Source organism: Rhipicephalus sanguineus, chromosome 7 (genome assembly GCF_013339695.2).
Source record: "Rhipicephalus sanguineus isolate Rsan-2018 chromosome 7, BIME_Rsan_1.4, whole genome shotgun sequence".
Lineage (NCBI taxonomy): Eukaryota > Metazoa > Arthropoda > Arachnida > Ixodida > Ixodidae > Rhipicephalus > Rhipicephalus sanguineus.
In genome coordinates this window covers 130,232,958-130,256,444 of record NC_051182.1, presented here as the reverse complement: position 1 = coordinate 130,256,444, position 23,487 = coordinate 130,232,958, and the positions used below count along the sequence as shown (strand labels likewise).

General features: G+C 46.6%; 1 protein-coding gene across 1 annotated transcript in view; it reads left to right on the top strand.

The window, feature by feature from the left end:
* Positions 1-444: 444 nt before the first annotated feature.
* The window catches only part of LOC119399930 (uncharacterized), a 39,872-nt gene continuing 16,829 nt past the window's right edge, over positions 445-23,487 (top strand). Inside the window, exon 1 of the mRNA XM_037666825.2 lies at positions 445-668. Within this exon, the coding sequence (XP_037522753.1) occupies positions 557-668 (112 nt within the window). The 5' untranslated portion in view covers positions 445-556. The remainder of the gene's footprint in view (positions 669-23,487) is intronic.

Sequence of the window (23,487 nt, the reverse complement as noted above, 5' to 3'; positions counted from 1 at the left end):
CACCACGCCACCCGGTACAACTCGTGCGGGACAACGCACGACGAAGTCGTCACGCTGTTGTTGCCTTTTGGCTACGTTGTCGGCCCCACCGTCGTCTGCTTGGTGTCCGCGAGCAGACGACAACACCGTTCCCTCAGCGTCGGTTGTTTCGTCTTCACTAAGCACTACGAGGCTGCTTGGAAACCGAAACCGGAAATCGGAGGACGGAAGCAGGTTGGGCCTGTCTTAACTTCCCTGCCAGACAACGTAAGGGCGTCCATCGGCGAAAAGCAACGTCGTCTTCGCGCTGCCATCGCTGGGAACAGATGGTGGACTGAACGTCTGCCGGTGGTGTTGTGATCTTCTGTTGGTGGGCGCACAGCGCCGTCGTCGTCGGCTATAGTTACGATTTCGCCCGCTTTCGAACTTCGAGCACTCTCTGGAAACGTGAGTCACGTGACTGACATCGCGGCAGGCGCGTCGACGGACGGAAGAGGGACGTTTCGGCGAAGGAGAGCGAGATCGGTTTGTTTCAACAGTGATGCGGAGGTAGCCCCGAGGAATAGCCCGCGTCGAAATGTTCGCGAAAGAAGTCAGCGTGGCCGTCATGGCGCTGTGCGTCGTGAAGCTTGTTACGTCTGGTGACGAGGTGGTCCTTCCGTCGTCTTCGTCTGGTCTGAACATAACGGGTGAGTCGTCCGTGTGGAAACTGCTTTTACCTAGTCAATTTCACTTGTCCTATATGACCAGTGGATATCCTAATATACAGTCAGTGAACTTCAAAATATGCCCTTAACATAGTCATTGAACTTCGAAATATGTCCTTAGTCAGTGATTAACGTCTAAAAGGTGGCCTGATGACCCTCACGCTGCCTTGGATGCCATCGTCACTATTCTACCAGAAGACTCTTGAAATCACACAAAATTCTTGTTGTATAGAGTGCAATGAAAGTGTGAGAAGCGCACGATCATATTCATTTCATTTCATTTCATTACGTTCAATTTTATTCACCAGAAAGACAATCTGGAGAGACATCTGGGCAAAAAGCTGTCGCAGCAGCATGACGACGGCCCAGTGTCCCTTACCTGGCAATAGCATATACATTACACATTTCACAGAGTGATTTTTACGTAGCATTCACATGGAAACATTCATAATCATCCAATCATAACAATAACCATACATCACACATATACATAAAATGTAGCATCGACATTTCGCACTTGAATGCAGGGTAGAGTTGTTATAAAGATAAAAAGTAGTCATGCAGGCGTTTTTTTATTTAATGTGGTTCTGAGAATATACCGGTTTAATATGGTTGGAGTATTGCGGGTTAAAGATTGCAGGCTGTTGTTTCGGGACCAAGGTACCTTCCATACCTCAGGGCTCCGTGTGTGCTTTGTGTCAGTGCAGGATTGTAGCTCTGTGAGTGACGTAAGATAACTTTTAACATTTGTGTACGAGAAGTAGATATTTTTCTAATAATCTGTATTCATATAGCCTGTCGACGCCGTGTAATCTGTGTTTGAGAAATATATGTATAATTTGTGGCTGAAAGCCAATGTTCTCAATGTAGCGGACTATTTTCGGACAAATTGATTATCGGTGATCAGGGAACTGATATTTGAAAATTAGCACATTGACATGAACAACCACAGCGCAGCGGGCTATTCAAGCGCCCTCTCAGATATCCACGTGCCATCACGAACGTGACACGTTACAGCGTTACTGTACACAAGCTTTCGCTAGACTACTCACGAGCATGTTTCGCAATCTTTTCCGTTGGTGATTACGTGATCCGTGAACCGCTGGACTGTGTCAAAAGTGGCGTGCGAAACTATTCGGGCTACTACAGTGCACACCGGATCTTCAAAGCGCTAACGGGACCGTGGCAAAACGCTCGCTCACGCTATGTAGTCTATATGCGTGACACGAATGCGGGGTGAGTGTGTAAGTACGTGCTGGTGTACATGTTCCCCAGGAAGCGAAGCAAAACGGCAGGTCATCTCTTTAAAGTGAAAAAAAGAGAAAGAAGTGAAAGTAAAAGAAAGAAAAGAGACGCGCTAAATGTTTACTCGGGTGGTTGCCTCGACCTCTTGAAAAGCTTCAGTGCTCTTGGAGGACAGTTTCTCTGCAGAGGTGGCTGTGTAGCACCGGAAAGTGACTATAGATGTAAGTAGTCTTGGAGACACGATTTATCTAAAGTGAGGCATCTGTGTACTATCAAAATCCTGTCAAGGCACCTTCGAGATACAGCACTATGTAAAGTAAGGCATATACAAACATTGTCGTGACACTGTCAAGACATATTCAGGATACGTTCTTGTAGTAAGATAGCTGAACACTATCATAAGAGTGTCAGTGTACCTGATACACGAAATTTATGAAAACTAAGACATTGTCGTAACACACACTGTAGAGATACGTTCGATATACAACGTTGCTGTAAAGTAACATATCTGAACATTGCCAGAACACTGCCAAGATACATTTGGTATATAACTTGTGTGTAAAGTAAAATATCCGAACACTGTTAGAATATTTGGCAAATATTTTCTGGATGTAACGTTTTGTAAAGTAACTTATCTGAACACTGTTCCGATATTTCCGGGATACAACGTTTATATTGAGTAAGGTGCCTGAACATTGTCGTAACACTCACTGTCAAGATACCTTCGAGATACGTTTCTGTAAAGTAACGTATCTGAACGTGGTCAGAGCACTGTCAAGGTTTATTTGGTATATAACTTGCATGTAAAGTAAGAAAACCGAACACTGTCAGCATATTTTGCAATACGTTCTGCATAAAAAGATTTCTGTTACTTGAACTGCCCTGACATCTTCGGGATACAACGGTTATATCAATTAAAGTATCTTAACATTGTCACAGCACTGCCAAGATATATTTGGTGTATAACTTCTATGCAAAGTAAGATATCCGTACACTGTCAGCATATTTTGCAAATATCTTCTGGATACCAGGTTTTGGTAAAGTAAGATATCTGAACACTCTTCCGATATCTCCAGGATACATCATTATGTCAAATACGGTATCTGCACATTTTCGCAACACACAATGTCAAGATAGCTTTGAGGCACAACGCTTTTGTAAAGTATGTGAATATTGTCAGAACATTGTTATGATACGCGGACTTGTTTGTAAAGTAATATATTCGAACACTGTCGGAATATTTTGCAGATATCTTCTAGATACAACGTTTTTGTAAAGTAAGATATCTGAATAGTGTTGCGATATCTTTGGGGCGCAACGATTATGTCAAGTAAGGTATCTGAACATTGCCAAAACGCACACTGCGAAGATACCTTCGAGATACAGCGTTTAAAGTAAGGTATCTGAACATTGTCAGAACACTGTCAAGATGTATTTGGCATAGAACTTGTATGTAGAGTAAGAAATCTGAAAGCTATCCGCCTATTTCCAAATATCTTCAGGATACAGCATTTTTGCAACTTAAGATGTCTGAACACCGTTACGATAGCTTTGGGTACAGCGGTTAAGTCAAGTGAGCTATCTGAACATTGCCAGAACACTGTCAAGATATACATAATTTGTATGTAAAGTAAGATATCCAAACACTGTCAAAATATTAGGCAAATACCTTTTGAATACAATGTTTGTGTTAAGTGAGATATCTGAACACTGTTCCGATATTTCCAGGATACAAGGTCCACGTAAAGTAAAATATCTTAACACTGTCACAACACGGTGAAGATATTTTCGCGATACATATCTTCAAAGTAACTATCTTCGGAACACAGCTTTTATGCAAAGTAAAATATGTGAACAGTCAGAATTCTGTCGAGAATTTCGTGATACCAAGTTTAAGTAATGCAAGATTTGTGAACGCTGTCGTAATATAGTCTTCGTGATACAAAGTTTAATGTCCGGATATTCTAAGAACACTGTACAAATACCTTCGCAATGCAGCATTTAAATAAAGTAAAAAAAATTACTACATTATAAGAACGTGCTCAGTATATCTTCTGGATGCGACATGGGTTGCATATCTGAACACTGTCTCGATATCTTTGAGACACAACATTTATGCAATGTAAGATATCTGAACATTGCCCAAAACGGTGCAGATATATCTTCGACAAACAAGGTCTAAGATGTCTGCACTCTGTCAGAACACCGTCAATGTAGCGTCTGGGATACAGCGTTTAAATAAAGCATATAAGTTAAGAACTCCGGGTTTTCCTGTGCGCACTGAGCGCCTACATATGCATCAGCAATGACGTCGTGTGATTCGCCCGACAGCATCTACATTTTAAAGCAGGACACAGACGAAGCTTAGCACAATCGCCTTTCTTTTTTTTTTACAAACCACGGACCTGTATGTAGTTTCGTACAAATATCACCAGAGCAAAATCTGGCGTTTGTGTCGGCAGTCGCTACAACCACGGCGGTTCAGCTGCAGCTATCAAATGATACAAAATGACGGTGTTTTATGTGGACTTGCCCAAACTTCGTGCTTGCGGTTTCAAAGTGCTTTCTGCCTTGGAAAAGTTATTGTTTTCGACCATGTAGTGCCTGACAAACACAGCAGCAATTCACCATGCGTAAGCTCACACATTTCTTTGTCCTCCGCGTTGAGAAAAGTAGAGCCACTTCGACATTTACCCAATGGTGGCAAATAGATCCCATATTAAACAAAGGTACGAGATCGTATTTAATGCGAGTTCATTAAGCTCAGCTATAGGTGTTTCCTTATTACCCCCAGAATGCCGCCTGGCCATTCGTCCATGGGTGGCCTTGTTTTCTTTTACCTTTCACTTCTGCTTCATCATTAATTTTCCGCTCCGTTGAACATTACCTTAGCTTCGAAATGACATTCAGCATTGATATTTCTTATGCCCGTTATCTTGTTGCAGCAGAGCTGTTCTGCTCGAGGTTTGCCGTGTGTAGTAGATAGAAAATTATCATCATGATGAACCGGCACGCGCTGTCTTCATCCTTTTCTTCCGCTTCTGCTTCGCTCCCATAACACGTGAGTCGACTTGTCCGGCGCGGTGATGCAATAACTCTGACGATAGGCGAGAGAACGAGTAAAGAGAGAAAGAAAGAAAAGGACAAAAACAAAGAGATAGAAAGAAAGAGAAAGAGAGAAATTCTTGGCGAAGCGAGATTCGAACCCACGTACCACGATCCGAAGGCTAGCGTCGTAACCACTCGGCTGCAGGCACGCTAACAGAGCATAGCGTGGTCTTGTATAGTATAGCATATCAAGGGTGTGGGAAATGAAACTGAGGATGAGAAGGAGAGATGTGAGGGTGAGGAGAGGGAAACGAGGAGGGAATTGAGAGAGAGTACAGCTTAGCACAGAATGAAATAGAGAGAGAGAAGGAGATAGAAAGAAAGAGGAAGCGATACATAGAGAAAGAAAGGGAAGAAAGCGAAAGATAGAAAAAGCGAAAGAGAAAGAAATAGACAGAGGGAAAAAGAATGAGAGAGAAAGAAACAGATTTAAAAAAAGAAAGAATGAGCACGCACAGCCATGTATAGTACAGCAAGGGGTGGGAAAGAGAGAGGGGACAGGGTAAAAGCCAAGCCAGGACCAGCTAGGTACCCGCCAGTTCTGCAGTGATCCAGCCTTGTGCGACTAAATGCAAGATGCGCTAATTTTTTTTTTTTCGTTCGGCCATCCATGGGATTTTCAGAGCTCTACGCCAGCACCATATCTCAAAAGAACCTAGCTTTCTTCTATCATGTTTCCCCAAGGTCCGTATGACTCGTACTCAAACAATACCAAGGAAACATCGTGAGGATGAATCAGAGTTTTCTCTGTCAACTTCAGTACGAAACTCTACGGCTTTGGACAGGAACGCAGGCCCTTCTACAAGTGACGTCACGGAGAGTACAGACCTTCTGTTTTCTAGCAGTTGTTGCGGGGATACACCTTACATTGCTGTTACCTGCCTGACTGAGTGTAGACCGTTCTTTCCTGTCGGAAGACGTGACAGGTTGCTTGCATGTCCATAATTCGCAGGCTTCGTGACCTTAATGCAGCACAAAGCACCGAAGTGCGGAAAGGTGGTTAGTGGAAAGATGCACCCATAGCCACAGACGATCGCTTTGCACGTTTCAGTGCTTTACTCAGCAGTCCACGCATGACCTTCGACCAACTCGCCAAAATAGCTGTTACTGATCCACCGCACTTAGTTGTACTTTTCAATTATACAGGCTGTCTTCGCCATCACGTCACCAGAATCGTTTTCCCCCCCTCTTTTAGATGAATGTTATATTGTGCATACATTTTAACAAGTTTACTCTCTGCGGGCTGTATCATGTTCCTAAGCAATAAATGACAATGGTATTGCTTGGATTTCCTTTCTTGAACACTCGGCGCCCTCTGCATTTCTCGTCGAAAATGCTGCGTCACGCTCCTAGCTTTTACGACGTTCGTAACCTGAAGTAGTGGACACGTGACGTGAAATCATGGAAATTAAAGGGACATCAAGATAGTTGACGATTATCATCTTGAAGAGAAGATAAGTTTGAAAGGGCGTAAACACCTCTTAAGAGCGTAGGAAGGCGCAAACATTAACTGGATTATATTTCAGCCTTCTTTCGATAATAATAATTGCTGGCCCGGGTTTCACGCGCCAAAACCACGATATGATTATTAGGGACGCTGCAGTTGAGGGCTCCGGAAATTTTGGCTAACTGGTGTTCTTTAATGTGCACCTAAGTCTAAACACACTGGGCCCTAGCATGTCGCCTCCAACGAAATGCGGCCGCCGCGGTTGGGATTCGATCCCGCGACCTTCGGGTCAGCAGCCAAGCACCATAACCAGTAGACCACCGCGGTGAGTCAACCGTTCTTCCACAGCTTGTATTTTGGCACTCTATTGTATAACTAACCAACATTATATTTAGCCAACTTTCCAAACAACGGCTTTTCAATTTTTTTCAAAACTATAGAGAAACAGAGAAAGAGAGACAGAAACAAGAATTTGTCGAGAACACGTCGTTGGTAACTTCTTGTATTACGCGCACACGTCGCTACGGTTTTTTTTTATTTTTGCAGGTCACCGAATCCGGTTTTCGTAAGTATATATCCGCTTCCGATCTGACCCAAACCGGACTCTGTAACCAGGGAGAGAGGAAGTAAGAACGGAAGAAGAAATAAAAAAAACGGTGCGTAGATGGGACGCGTCCCCGGAAAGAGCTTTTTTTTTCTTCTTTTTGGTTAGCTAAAGGGGTTCATGGTGGAGCGTTCACGCCGGGTCGCACAGACTAGACGCATTCGCGCAGTGTCGCGATTACGTCATCGAAACCAGGAAGTATATATACACGCTAGAGAAATAGCCGCTCTCATCTCGTCTGCTATAGAATGAAGAGATGACGAAGAGGAAAGGGAAAACCACACCTGAGTTTTTTTTTCTTTCCGTATTTCCTTACACAACTATCACACTGGATGCGTCGTGCAGAAGCCCGATTTACCATTCGTCCCGAAGTGCACGAGCCAGGTGTTATCTTCTGTACGCGGGTTGACGGACGTTAGCCAAGCTTTTCTATTTTGTATGTGTGTGCGCGTGCGTGCGTATGTGTGTGTATGTTTGTGTGTGCACGTGTGTACAAAATTACCTGGTCAAATAAGGTTTCTTCACGTTGTCGGTACGAAGGCTAACGATGTTCGGTCGTCTGTCCCGTTTCACCGCCAGCACACTTGTCTAGTGTAGTGATTACTTGGCTAATTAAAAAAAGATAATTTCTGAACTAAAGAAGCAATTACGCGGCTTTCGTATTACACATGCGATGCTCCGCCAACTAAGCGCAACCATGGAAGGCAGTGGTTTCCCCGCCCACTTTTCTTGATGACGTCTCGATCGAAGGTTGTGGGCACGGCCCCACCGCGGCGGCAAGTTATTGATGACAAATAGAGCTTAATGGTACAAGGGTCTGTTACAACCAGATAGCGCCACGACAGAGTATAATGTAGAGACAAGCGAATAATAGACAAAAATCAAATGAATGCAGTGTTGCGATCAATCTTCAAGAACCAGCGCAGAACGGACAAGGGACAAGAAAGGGAACATGGACGAGCGCTGTCTATGTTCCCTTTCTTGTAGGGAACATAGACGAGCGCTGTCTATGTTCCCTTTCTTGTAGGGAACATAGACGAGTGTTGTCTATGTTCCCTTTCTTGTAGGGAACATAGACGAGCGCTGTCTATGTTCCCTTTCGTGTCCGTTCTGCGTTGGTTGTTGAACATGGATTACCAACTAGCCCAATCTCAAAGTTTGCCTCGATGCGATCAATAATAAAGGGTAGGTTCGAGGCGGCTCTATAAGGGCCTGATATACTTCAAGCAACAGCGCAAGAAAAACGACAGGACATACAGGAGAAGACGTGTACACAGCGCTCACTTTCAACACTTTTATCGCGAATAAAATCGCAGCCCCAGCACTCCGTATACTGATGCATGGTAAACTAGCGAAGCTGTGACGTGCGGAGCCGGTGTTTCTCACTTGGTTAATCCCGACGGTTCATTAAAGCTTTTCTCAATTACTGGTTACGTCCGTTCAGAAATAATCGTAATTGGTGTTCGCCGCCCATGTGTTCCTTTCTTCATTTTTTTAGTGGACCAATAGTGAGTATAAACTGGGGCTTACCCAATTTCCGTGGCACATAGGATGGACGAATAGGTTTTGAGCGATAATGGCGGCCAAAGGCCCCTAATGCTGCATTCCAAGAACAGTTTACTTCTCATCTTTACTGCCGGTTAATTAGGGACCAAAGGCGGGCCATTGTGGGAAGCACGTCATAGCTCTATGTTTTTTGTAGCGTTATCTACACTTGCCTAGCCGGAGCAGATTTCGCGTGGATCCTCATGAGCCGTGCTGCGCATGCGCGAGGGTCAGTGATGTCACACAGCTGGCTCACCGGAGCCGGCATCTCACGCGCTCTCCGCCACCGCCGCGCGCGACTCGCCGCTGCTGGTCTGCGCATTCGAGAGGAGTGACGTCGTAGCCATGGCAGACACACTGACGCCGGCGCGCGCGCAGCTGTTCGCCTTCGCTGTGCAGTCGCCGTCTGACACTGCGCTGGAGCCGCTTCATAGCGCCTCTGACTGGCGTTTGCAGGTGGGTAATGCCATGGAGAAGGAGAGCGCAAATGCTGCTCAATGGCGCAGAAGAGCCGAGAAGCTTATCTCATCGGATCCCGAAGTAGTTGCCTGGCAATTAGCGGTTCAGCGTAGGAAGAATGAACAGAAGAAGGCTAATAATCCTAGACAATCTGGAAAGCTAAGAATAATCAGCTGAACCTTTGCTAACGCTACGTATATCGAGGCAACCAAGCTAGCCACTGCATTTTTTTTTCATCCGCTGTGACGCAGGTTGTCCTTTGGGCTCGTCCAACGCGAGGGGGGGGGGGGGGGGGGCTAATATGAATCTTTGCTCCCGTAATGGGGAACCCTGTGCACGCCTATGCGTATAGTGTAGTTCTATACAGCCCTGTATGAAAAGCTGTATGTCCCCATATGAACGCATATGATGCTAAATGATTATGGTACGGGACATGCGGGTCTACTTCAATTAGGGAATAACCTCACCGAACGGGAATTATCCACTATCTTCGTATACAGCATTATGTTCGTTCTGCTTGTCCCTGCTCCTGCTGCGGCCGCTTTGCAGAAGTGTTGAAGGGAGAGTGATGTTTCGCCTATGTGCGTACGGTATTGCAGACTACTTGCGTACAGGTATTTAACAATGCACATTTAATCTTATACACCTAGCCTTCCCTTTCTCACCTTGTGTGCGTGTTCTACTTCTTCGTCGTGTTTGCACGCGTACACTGTAAACCATTTTGCACCGTCAGAGGGATTTCAAGAAAACAAACACTCTTTTGCCAAACAAGAATTTGCAAAAATTGCGGTTTAAGGTTGTTCTGCTTCCCCAAATAGCACTATGGTTTGCGTAACGGTTGATGTTTCACCTAAAACACCCCTTAGAAGCTAAAGGTGTTCTGGGTTATCGAAACAACTGTGGCCCATAAGACAGAGTGCCAGCTGATAATTGGAACTTGCTAATTAAAAAAGCGTTGAATATTACGCGGCTTTAGATTAACAGATCTATCTGTTTTAGGGCTATCTGCAAGCACACCATAAATTTATGCGTATATTGTGAATGCTTGTTCTTTAATTATGCAAAACAAGAATATCCCCACTGGCATTGAATGGCGGCTCAGATACCATGGCTATATATACCCGACGGCAGGTGTCTGGTTGTGAAGCGCGAGCGCTCTGTCCATTTAGTGTTTCCCAATGCTATGTTGTGTGTATGGTTGGGCGCGTATACGTGTCCCCTTTATTCTGATGCGACTGTATGTTTCCTGAGTGCTGGCGTTTATTTTATCACTGTTTTTCAGTGATAAGGGTGTTTAGACGATTGGCAACCCCCCGTGATATGGATGCTTTGAACCGCCAAAATGCCTTTTTGTCATAGACACGGCAAAACCCCCTTAAGGGTGTGAACTGGTTTACTGTGTGTATACGTGTATACGTGTATACGTGTATACGTGCATACATGGGACCACTGTCAAGTGTGTGCGCGGAGTGATTAAAGCGCTTTTTAGCCCCTGCATTGGGAAAGGGATGAATGCCAGGTAGCTGGTCAGCCCGGTGTTGCACCATGGGAAGCCTGCCTAACCTCCGTCGCGGGTCAGCCCGGTAACGATACCTTCGGAGTCGGCCCAATTTTTCTCTTTCTTTTCGGCCATAGACAGACGGGCATGTCTGCGGATTGACTCGTGACATAACGCAACGCGTGAGAAAGTTCGGGTGCGAGGTGTCGCGGATTGCTTTGGAAACTAAGGGTTTTCGAAATGCACACACATTATATTGCTGCAGTATGGAGTCACCGCGCGGCAGAAGCGCGCTCAAAAACAAACCCCGCCGCGAGGCGGGGATCTTTCGTGGTCCACTGATCGCGGACGAATTGGGTTCCTTCCTCCGTGCACCGTACCGTCGCCGAGCCAACTGCCGTTTCCTCGTACGGTTCGAATATCCGCGTCGAGGCGGAAGATGTGTGTGACTTGCTGTAACAGGCGTGGCGTTGAACGTCCATACGATGCAGTACCGAACCGTATAACTACTATTCATTGGAAGACGCCGCGGCGGTACAGTGGTTACGGTGCTCGGCTGCTGACCCGAAGGTCGTGGGTTCTATCCCAACCGCGGTGGTCGCATTTTCGATGCGAAATCATAAGAGTCACTGTACTGTGTATGCCAGTGAGCGTTAAAGAACATCAAATGGTCAAAATTTCCGGAGCCCTCCACTGTACGGCGGGCCTCATAATCGTATGGTGGTTTGGCACGTAAAACCCCAGCAATTATTAACACGAAGGTGTTTTATGCCTGGGTCCACCACGGCTCCACTGACGTATTTCCGTCACGGATATGACGTTGTAAAATATACACTAACAGATGGCAAAGAAAAAACTAGAAGAAAAAGTTCCATTGCCGGGAGTCGATCCTATACGACCCCTCGCTCCGCAGCGCGAACTGACCCGGCCCCAGACGGCACGTTCTTCAGCATACTAACGGCGAGCTATATATATACACCATTTACCGTTGGCGGTACTCAGAGATCGGTGGCACTTCAGCGTGTTTTCGTTATCACCAGCGAGATGACGCGAAGGGCTCGAAGGGCGCGCTTTAAGGGACACTAAAGAGAAACAATGAATTGGTATAGGTTGATAAAGTGGGCTCGGAGAACTCTGGTGTAGTTTATTTCACCACCATCAGTTTATTATTAGAGGAAAAAACCAAGTTCAAAGTTTCATTTTTAAATTTCGCGCCTAACTTTGTAATTCGTGACGTAAAAGGCTTCAAAGAGCATTTTACGTGTTTTGGCGCCACTGGCTCGACGAAATTTCCGCAAACTCGTTATGTCAAGTCTCCGGCCCCCTCAGAGGACAATGTACTTGGATTTAACTGATTAGGAACTACGTAGGCCCAAGCAGGCACCGTCAAACATATGTGACGTCACGGGCAAATGGTGCGGGAATTCCAAGGTGGCGTCGCCAGCTGTATTTTCTTTTTGCGCGTTTTCTCGCTTATTAAGCGTCTTTTCGCAGCAAGCGTGGTGTTTTTGGTATCTTAGAAGACTACTTTACTAATGCGAGAAAAATCGTTTTGCTCTTTGTGTCCCTTTAAAGGTCGTCGTCCCGCGCGTTGCGATGCGCGCGCGCCTCAACAGGGCGTGGTCGCTCGTGCCCGCGCGCTTAGCTCGTGATGGGGGGGGGGTGTACATCTAGTGCTCTCACCGTAAGTTCGTGTTGAAGAGACAGAGACCACGAAGGTTACCTCGCTCACTGCAGCGGCCGCTCACTGCAGCGGACACACACATAAGTTAAAACTGTGACACTTAGTTCGCGCTCATTCTGTGTATACTTGTGCGTTCGTTTCATGCGTCCTCCTTTGTATTTGAGTAGCGCGCTTTAACTGCCGAGCTGTGACAGTTGTTAGTTCGCGCTCATCCTGTGTATGTTCTTTTCATGCGTCCTTTCAGCTCGAGCAGCGCGTTGCGATTTTCGAGCTGCTTGCCGTTCTTCGCATGACATTACAATTTCTTGCTATAGCATTCATTCCTTCGCTCTTGTGACGAAACGATGCACAGCAAACGCTCAACTACGTCTGTGAAGACACGTTTCACTTTCGTGTTATGCTGATTCCTATGACAGAGGGATCAGCTATGTTTTTTTTTTATTATATTCCTTGGGAAGGAATGCGGAGGCTTGAAGCGGTGAGAAATCGTTGAACAGGGGATGTCGCTGGAGCTCGTCTTCTTCAGGGCAATCTGCGCTACCTTGACGAAAGTCACTCCTCTTGTCGAAGCCCTCTGATGGGGCGACACCTGTGTCAGCACCCCGTCAATAGCGTTATCGTCCAATGAGCTAGATTTCTTGGGCAGAAATTTTTCATAATCTGTCTTCACATATGTAGTACTGCTGGTGGCCGTTAATATGAATTTGAAGCACTTCCTATTCGTGGTACGCTGCATGATTCGGAACGTGGTATATTTATATGCGGTGCGTTTGTTTAAAACAAAGAATCTGTATATGGCCAGGCGAAACCGAAATTCGTCCATCGTACATCCTATGTGCCACATAGTATTCGTCCTATCCTATGTGTCACATAAATTGGGTAAGCCCCACTGTATACTCACTACTGGTCCACTAAAAAATGAAGAAAGGCTGTTAAAATGTTCGTCAGTATCGTTATGAGACTCGAGCTGCCAAACCATACGCTATTTGCTACGGATAGTTTAAGCTCGCTGCAGTTTCCTGTCTGCAAGCTCTTTAAAGTTTCACTTTGTCCTAAAGAACTTCTAACCAACCATCCGCGCAGGCGACTGATAGCTTCAAAGCTCCCGTTATAGCAGTCATATACGCCGCTGCCAAATTCGCCTTCTCTACAAACCCCAGAGGGCGTGGTGGTGGTCGTCGTCGTCAGCTGCACGACGTCAATCGCGTTACACGTCAGCTCACGTCACGCTGCGCGTGCCGTCTCAGACCCCTATACAGCCACGACGCGTGACGGAGCTAGGTCCTCACTCGCTCTTCAAGAAAAAAAAAAAGAAAAAGAAAGGTCCGCGACCTCGGAAAAGACATGGACGCTCGTTGCCTTCTGACTGGCATTCAACGAGGAAGTAGCCCTCACCGTCAAACGTCGGGCAGCTGCGAAAGAAAAAGAAAATATATATTCTTCCGCGATGCCCTCGCGTGCTCTCTGGCCCACAGGCTATACCGACCGACTGATCAACCGACCGCCAAAGATGTCTCTTGCACTCAGCCCTCATCACATCAATGGATGTGGAAGTTCTCAGCATCGCCTTACTGGCTAAAGTGAGCCAGTCCTTGTACACCCTTTTTCTTAGAAAGATGCCCTTTACTGGGTGTGTTCGCTATAGAGACAAAGTTGTTTCGCTCTGTTAATGTAAACACTATAGGTTAATTCTGAAATAAAAGATTATTGTTCCCGACGAACGTAACACGTCGAGATGAGCATTGATGACTTGATCTCCGATAGAATTTGCCACGACTTCGAGGAAAACAGTCACGCAAGAACGCACTGAGCAGTATCTGTCCGGAAAAATGTGGCATATTAGACTTTTAGGGCTTGGGGGGAAAACGCTCCTCTTTCTTCGCTGAACGCTTTTTATCGTGCCCCTACTAAGATGACGGCTGCGGCCGCCATCTTAGAGTGGGTATACGGCTTCACTCTTGAGGCATCATTTTCACTCCAGCAATTCTTTTGAAACCTCCTTGGGTGTTACACTCTAAGAAAAAAAAAAAAAAGAAGAGGAGTATGTGTTACTCATTTCGATGAGTTCAGAGTTGCCCCGTATATGACTCTCTTTAAGGAGACATGTTAACTCTCTTTTGGGTTTCACGACTCTCCAAAGAGAGTTTAATGATCTCCAAGGGGAGTTCACGTGTCTCGTTAAAGAGAGTCATATATACGCGGCAAGTCTGCACTCACAAAAAAAAGTCAAAGGACTCCTATGCATGAAAGAAAGAAAGAAAGAAAGAAAGAAAGAAAGAAAGAAAGAAAGAAAGAAAGAAAGAAAGAAAGAAAGAAAGAAAGAAAGAAAGAAAGAAAGAAAGAAAGAAAGAAAGAAAGAAAGAAAGAAAGAAAGGAGAGCATGGAGTTTAATGGCGTTTGCGCAAAGTATAGGCAAAGAGTGTCATGTAAAAGGGACCTCATTGGATGTATTAGGAAAGCAAGAATGCGCGACTTTTTATCGCTATGACCATTTCTGTGTAGCCCGAGACAGAAATACAGAAAAGAAGATAAAGTGAGCCAGGAGGTAAGAAAATAAAGAAAGAGAGATGGGACTTCAGTGAGCGCAAGGGTCTGTTGCCAGAGAGTGCCAGGCAGAACGGTCACGGGATTTCAATAGATATATATATCAAGAAGACAAGAAAGCGCAACACCATTCCTTGAAGAAAAAATGATAGAAAGGCAACGAAAGTGATGGTGAAGGTAAGAAGGAAAGACGGAAGGAAATAAAGAAAAATAAACGGCTTTGTCGCTTTACCGAATCTTTTGGCTGAGAAAAGAAAGAAAGAAAATGAAGGGAGAAATCGAGGAGCACGTAAGAAACAAAGATATAAGCTGCTCTAGGAATAGCCAGCCATACTATAGGTGTGTTACTGAAGACAGTACAGAAGAATGAAAGACGAATACGACGACTGCGACCTCAAGGAGGTCAACCTCGGATGACTCTTCTTTTGGGGTCATCGCGAAGTCATCGTGGTCGGTGTATGGAGACATGCGATTGGTTTGCAAAATCACTCGCCCTTTAGAATATCTGGTACTTCCTGTCTCCACGTGGTGTGTGTGGTAGGAGCTGTCGAACCTTTTTAGTCAGGAAGAGTGTCTGGAATAAAGGGGGCAGTACTTGCGAGCGATCGAAGAAAAATGGTGTTTTTTTTTTCTGCCAGTTTGATAGCAAAGCAGGTTAAAGCGGATATCGAAAGCGCGTCAGCAGCGAGTTTGTGAGAGAGGGAGGGAATACAAAGAAAGCAGTAAGGGTTGCTACCCTACACGCGGGAAAGGGAAAAATGGTAATAAAGAGAGATAGGGAAATCACGAGTGCAGACAATTCGCCATTTACATGCACAGTGCACCGTATCTACCGGCAGTCACTTAAGTCCGTTAGCCCTGCAGAAGGGCTCGTATGGCTCTCTGGGCTCCGCAAATGGTAACTGCGGCCAGCCACAGCTACGGATGCCTCACTTCATGCTTATTTTCTGAAGGGCATGCACTTCGGCTACTGATAGCTTGCACGTGACGTCATGGCCGAAGCTTCTTATGGTACTGGTACTGCCCCACACTTTTACTCATTAGGAACTGTCGCTTCATTGTTTAAAGAGCAGGGTTATTCCCACGCAGGTTTTTGACGATAATGGTGGCCGAAGGAACCTGACACTGCAAGAACTGTTTAATTCTTATCTTTAATCCCGGAAAGCCAAGTACCAAAGGCAGTCCATTGTGGGAAGCACGTCATCGTTTCATTTTCATTTTATTTTTCGTCCATTGTGGGACGTGCTGTCTCTTGGACTCTACCAACGGTAGGTGGGGGGGGGGGGGGGGAGTTGCGATGAAACTTTGCTCTTCCTAATGGGGAACCCAGCGCACGCCTATGGTATAGGTGCGACATTTGTACGAAGATGTGCGCTGGAGTGGTGCGGAAAGCACATCAATGGAAGAATTACATGGAAGAAGAGACATGGACAGTCCCGCGAGTAACGGGACGGGTGGTCACCATAGGGAACTCTGAAAGTACCTTAAAGAGAGAATTGGGGATATACAGTTGCGAAGCAGAAGAGGGTTTATGAACACTATATGTTCGAGCGGAAAGGTACATGCGTATTAGTATGTCACATTAATTCGTATCCGCACATCAGGCGTGATGGATGCCTATAAACGTGAGTTCGGTGTTCCCTTTCGTAATGCTCACGTCTGTACCGACTTAGACACTCAACTGAAGCGCCAGAACGTACGTGTTCCTAGAGTTTAAAAGAAGTAATAATGTAACGTTGGAGGAAGCTACGTTGGTGTGTTACAGTTGAGTTGACAAGATGAAGAGTTTTAGTGCCGGGGCCCCAAAGCGGCTTGCGTAGAGAGCTGCTTTGTACTCCCAGCCGCAACCATGGAAAATACAAAGGAATGCAAGGGCTTATGTACGCAAGCCGCTTTGAGGCCCCGTCACTAAAACTCTCTGATAACCAAATACATGTATTTGACGCAAGAAAAGGTGGAAATAAAAAAAATGCGAAGGAGACACTGCCGAGAAATGTTAGACGCCAGTAGACAAGAATGATTTCGAAAGGGCTTCAGGCTGTCTGTGAGTGCGCACGAAGCACACACACACACACACACACACACACACACACACACACACACACACACACACACACACACACACACACACACACACACACACACACACACACACACACACACACACACACACACGACATAAGAGCAGTTCTGCATGTCTTGCGGCTGTGGATTGATGTGGTATAAATAGCGCGCTGTACGTTCTCTCTCATTGCTCGGCATTTATCACTGACACCAAGAAACGAACAGCGCGCCCCGCAGTGGAAGAGACGAGCACGGGACCGACCAACAGCAGACGTCGTTTTTTATTTCCCACCGGCGTGTCAGTGATCATTTCGGCATTCTCTCCGCCCATCGCGCGTGCGCGTTTCCGAAGGGTGTTCGGGCACGCTTCTTACTCTCCTCCTCCGCGGCGTGCCGCCGCTTCCTGAGGGTGTTCCGTCTTCCGCGGGCACCCCCCAATTGCTTGCTCCCCCAGATCGCTGCCGCGCACGATTGCCTCGAGAGGATGATTGCCATCACCCCGCGCGGAGGACCGCCGATGTGTCGTTGCCGTAGCCGCTGGACTCGACGGGCAATTTATATCCCGGTGGAGCACGAAAGAAGATATATAAAAAGACCGGTGTGCTCTCGGTCCTTCTTTTACTCCCCACTTCACGGCGCACATGTACCGTGTTTTCCGCGCTGTTGCGTGGGGCCGTAAAACAGTACACGCCAATGCTCTGAAAGGATCCCGGGACGTTCATCCAGGATGAAAGGACCGCAAGCTCCCTCTGTAACTGAAGGGTACTACACGTCTACACAATTGACGCTATGTCTGGCATCTTTAAAATGATTTAAAGGAGTACTGACACGATTTTGAAGTGCAGCAAAATGGACGTTTTTGGTTTCCTTGGCATGTAGTGCTAACGCTCTCCCCACACCGCATCCGGGAAGCACGTATAAATATTTAAATTTGATTTTAAAGTTTTCATCTCCCAGCATCTGCAAGGCAGCTTCACCGCATGGAGAGCCCTATGACGTTTCAAGTCAGCTCACTTGGTTTGCGAAATCTGGGTTCTGCATGCAGCCTAAATCACAGAAATCGCTGTCGGAGGCACTGGACGACAGTTCACTCATCATGAACCACGTTCGACTGACAGCAAAGGACAGCAGGTGCATATTTCGTGGGTTGCAGTCTGCCCGTGACGTCACGGGCAGACTTGACACGTCACTATGAAGCCGCCCTCTCGAAGCCGAAACCGAAACTGCTGGTTGAAAGAAGCGGTATTAAAAATATATGCAATACATCCCCAGGCACCACGACACTCTTTTTAGGGTTCTCGACACCCGTGCTTTCATTTAGAGCAACAACCCGAAAAATTTTAAAATTCATGTCAGTACTCCTTTAAAGAGAGCTGAGAACAGGTCGAGAAGTAAGCACACGCCGGCACTTCTTGCCCATCCTTGATGGTGTTTAAAGCTTTGCAACATACCAGCTGTAAATGCCTTGCTCTGACGTCACTGAAACCGCCATGCTGGTGTACCCATCCAGAGGGCCCGCGACATGGCCGTGGAGTTTAACCTCCCCGTCCCGTCGTGGGAGTGGCCCACCGGTGTCACCCCCTAAAGGGGGTCGAGCGCCGCCTCCGGATAATAATAAACTTCTTTGCCTGCCTGCCTGCCTGTACCAACATGGTTTGCGATTAACGTTAATGTAATCAGTACACCACATGCAAGTTCTTTCGTTCACGTACAGAGGCCAAAAACGTTCCAGAGGCGTCGTCATCACATTCAAGCAGGCGGCCACGAGATCATAATGCCCCCATGTCAACAAAGCCGCCATGTTGGAGTACCAGTATATAAAGGACCTGCGTCAATGGCGTAACGTATAAGCTTGCACTGATGTTACTGAAACCGCCATGTTGGAGCACCAACATGGCGGCACGCGAAGTTTGTGATGACGCGTTAATGTTACCAGTAAATCGCACCAGGTTCTTTCATTGTTCACGCACAGATGCCAAAAAAGTTCCGGTGTCGTCGTTGTCACATTGAAGCAGATTAACCGCCACGTGATCATATGTTGCCTCGAGGTCCCCAAAGCCGCCATGTTGGAGTACCAGTACGTTAAGAACCCGCGGAAATGACGCTATACGCAAGCTATTAATAACCAGACTTCTGGCATGTGTGTTCAGAAGATTACGCCGCTGTGGCCGAGCAAAATATAGGCCGCAATGAGCTTTTTTTCACGGGGAATGTATACGCATGCTCGGCGGCGGTGACGAGAAGCACGCCGTGTTTTTTGGGGTCACAGCGCGGCGACAGGAGTGAAGCGTGCGACGACTGGCGTCGCAAGCTTTCAAGTTACCCTGAAAAGGAAAATGCGAATTCAAAACCCCCCTGATTGTATACACCGTTGCGCGGCGGACAACTTCGGAGGCCGCGGACTCCCAGTTTCGATTTCGGCGATCTCCAGTTAAGGCACTGTTCGGACCTGCAAAAGGTTAATTCAGAGGTCGCGAAGCTTCTGGAAAGGGGCTGCTGCTATTTAGAGAAATGAGTGGAACCAATATACGTGAGTGTGACTGTCAGGTCCGATAAGAAAGCGTTTTCTTAGAGATGAATTGATTGGTGCGCATACACGCGGAAGCGACAGACACACCGGGAACACAAACGTACACACCGAAATGGCTAGGAGGAAAAAATAAAATTCCTCTTTTTTTTTTTATTGCGGCACATCTCCCGCCTTGATCGGATGCCCGTGAAATCTTTCCAATAACGATGAAGGCTCCGCTGCGTATACGCTTAGACTTTTTTTTTTTCTGTAAGCTCTCTTCCTGGCGTTCTTTTAAAGCAGTCACGCCCAACGTTATATTGTGTATGTATCAGACGTTCAATGACCGCTGAGAAAAACAAGGGCAACGAAATCAACGACGCGGACGCGTTCTTTTCGAAAAGTCTGATGGGGGAAGTGATTTGGAGGAGCACCGATCCGGTAAAAATAAATATAGAGACACTCGCACCTAATCGCAAGCGCTTTTTTTTTTTATTTATCTATTTATTCGGCCGGTGGGAGCGCGATGCTTGGAGGATGACGACGTATGTCCGCGCTTCGTAAGACACGCCTTTTTCTGTTTGCCATCTATTTGTAATGCGAGGGACACTACACGGAGTCGAATGCAAGCCAAATAATTTATTCGTGTGCCAAAATGAAACACTAACAAAGCTACAAAAAAAAAGAAGCAATCAAGATAACATTCTCGTGGATACCTTCACACGGTGTCAGCGGCAACGAAAAAGCAGATGCCCTAGCCAACGAAGCACTTTCAACACAACCGATAGTCAGAGAGCTCCTGTGAATCAGCAACTATACCAAAAGAGACAAGTCGATGCCATTTTCGCTCTTTATGGAATTCGCCACATCAGCCCTGTGTCACAACAGCATTTAGTCGCGCCGAGTCAACCTTACTGTGTAGTGTAAGAACACGATCGGCCTGCACTCCTGCATGGTTGTTCATATCAAGGGGCTCTCCTTCCACATTGTGTAGAGGGTGCAATGAAGTTGAGGATACAGACCACTACATCTGGCCCTGTAAGCGTTTTTGCCCCGAAATGGAGATACTGATGGACAATATGAAGAAAAGATCATTTCCCCACGGATGCCGTGAAGAGATTGTGCTTCCGGAAGATGTGCGGATGATTGGCAAGGAAGTGACTGTTCTTTTACGTTTTCTGCGAGACACATGTTTAAGTGATGTATGTTGAGAGAACTTGAGACATACTGCGGGGAAATAGTCGCTCAGGCGGAGCGATTGCCGGCCAGGTCTGCTAGGCTAACCCCGCCTGCGGCAACATCACCACCCCCACCAGAATAAAGTTAATTCAACAATAACAACCACCATCACATGAAGCGTAGTATATAAGTGTGTCGTTGAGAAGTTAGAGCGTCCAGCCACCCTTGAAGTCCCTAGGCTTATTTATCATTTTGTTTAAGTAGCAACAGTCGTTGAAGCGCAGCTGACGAAGATCACTGGGCGACGCTAGTTTCCGGTGGCCATGTTAGTCCTAACGATGCTCTCTGTAGCACTTGGCCCCACAGAGTCGCTGACCAGGGTTGCCGTTGGGTACATTCTGAAAGAAGCCAGAACTCAAGCTAAATGTCGTCATAATATCCAAGTCATTTAATCTTATCGCCATATTTGTAGCCACATGGTGGAAAAGCGGTAGTATGGCAAGAGTTTTTATTATTGAACAATGAATAATATCATTTTGAATCGACGATGAAATAGAAATAAGAGGAGAGTTTTTTTCTCCCCTTGCTTGGTCTTCACGCCATAAGCAGGTTGCAAATAAATGAACAAATTACAAGTTCCATACGCATGAATATGGTCCATGTGGAATAGACAGAGCGCTTGCCAGAGACACAGTATACGATTGCAACATTCCGGCCAACCAATCAGTAAAAACATTAATTGTAGAAGTAGGTCGTGCTTGAAGTCGCGGACACCGGAACTGATTAGTAGTTACCATAATGCCAGTACCGCCTCATTTTGTTGAGGATCTCTGTTTTTGTGAACTTCACACGAGAACACGCGCTGTGCATCGGCATTATAAACTGGCTCGTATAGCGTCAGCATCGATGGCGGGCAGCGTGAACAGCGCGTGCTAGCCACGAGTTTGCCAACATGCGCCGTCGGAAAATAGTGACAGGAGACAAGGGTGGCACTCGATATAATTCTGCTTGACCCAATCAGGGTTTATTCAGGCTTGTAATCTAATGGTGCATCCTTTAGTGCCTGCAGTAGCAGCCGCGGGCTCAGCGTGCACTCCTCTTAAAGGAACAGAAAGTGCTGCGGATGCATTCACCAGTTGCAACGACAAATGAATCTCATGATATGCAGCAAGAAATGACCGAGGTTATAGACTATTTTACGGATGGATTTCGGCGTCGCCATCTTGGGCTGTTGACCGTTTTTATCTTCAACAACTATAAACGAACAGTGCTACGGCATACGCATGAAAACGGTCGGGTTGGTGCATTCGACGTTTCACGACCTTGTTAATGTCACGTCACGACATACGAAAAAAAATTCACAGCATATCCACGGGTGAATGATGAAGAGCTTGGGCGAAGCTCCTGAAGCAATCATGGTTACACCGTGAAATCTTCAGCGGTTTCGCCCAGCAGTAATCAAAGCGATAGCCCAGTACATCATCAAAGACGTGGCAAACACTGTATATATTTATACAAGAAATTTTATTAATCGTAAGTGGTAGCTAGACGTGGCTTCCGTTCCCCCTTCAACGGCTTTATGGTCGGTGAAGTGATGGATCGGTGATGGGTCGTAGTGGGATGTTTGCAAAGGCGAAGTAGTGGGCAATTTGCAAAGGTGGCTTCCGTTCCCCCTTCATTATAACGGCTTTATGGTCTGTGAAGTAATGGATCGGTGATAGATCGTAGTGGGATGTTTGCAAAGACGTAGTGGGCAGTTTGCAAAGGTGGTTACGCCGGACAACGGAGACGTGACAAGGTTAGACTATGAGAAGCTTCGCCCCTAAAAAACAAAAAAAAAAAACATTGGTTTACCTGCCCAAGATGGCGGCTCCCATGCGTCGGAAGTAAAATCGTCTTTGTCACCCACTGTGGTGGTCTAGGGGTTTGGTGTTCAACTGCCGACCCGAGGGTGGCGGGATCGATTCCCGGCCGCGGCAGCCGCAGATCGATCAAGGCGAAATGCTTGAGACCAGTGTACCTAGATTTAGGTGAACGTTAAAGAACCCTAGGTGGTCGAAATTTCCGGAGCCCTCGACTACGACCGACGTCCCTCAGAAACATATGGTGGTTTCGGGACGTAAAAGCCCAACAATTATAAGATCGCCTTTGCCAACGCCACTCGGACGAATGTCGCACCGATTAAAACTTACCGGTACCCAAAGAACCCTGGCTGAATCCGCGATTTGTAGGTCACGTGATATACGGGCTCTCTAATACACGGGAAAGAGAGAAAGCGAACGGAACGGCTGCACGCGGTTGCTTGGTTTGCAACCGCTGGATGTGTGACGTATACGTCACTTATATATATCCTACACCTAGCTGCTTTCATTCCCCAATGATGCGGCGACTGTAATACCAATATCTGCCTGCACAGAATAGTGCGAGCCGAAATAGCCTGCTTCTTCGAACATCGACGCTTTAACGATGCCATTTCCCCGCGTGTTGCACAGTGTATAACCGTAAGTACACGGTGACTTTAATGACCCGTGCCAAAGTGGCAGTTTCCGTGTTGCCGATGCAGCGTTCTAAATGGCTGCCCCCTGATGGCACCCCTCCGCTACGAAATCGTCTGCAGACGCGCTTCCCTGCATTACAGTCCCTTTTTTTATGACCCGAGAAATTGCTCCTTTCCGGGCCTTTTGGTACATACCCATCGAAACGTAGACAAGGCAAACGCTCTGTCGTCTCGTCTACGTGTTTCTAATCATGTCTTCGTCTTTATTCGGCGCTTATTAATCTTTTCTGGCTCGCACCCCCAGACGCCGGAGCTTCTAGTTGACAAATATAGCACACCCTGAGTGTTTTGGCATCGTATAAATGAAGTGCAACTCGGCTGTAAGCGCGGCGTAAGTTTGTCGGCTAGACTGGCTTCG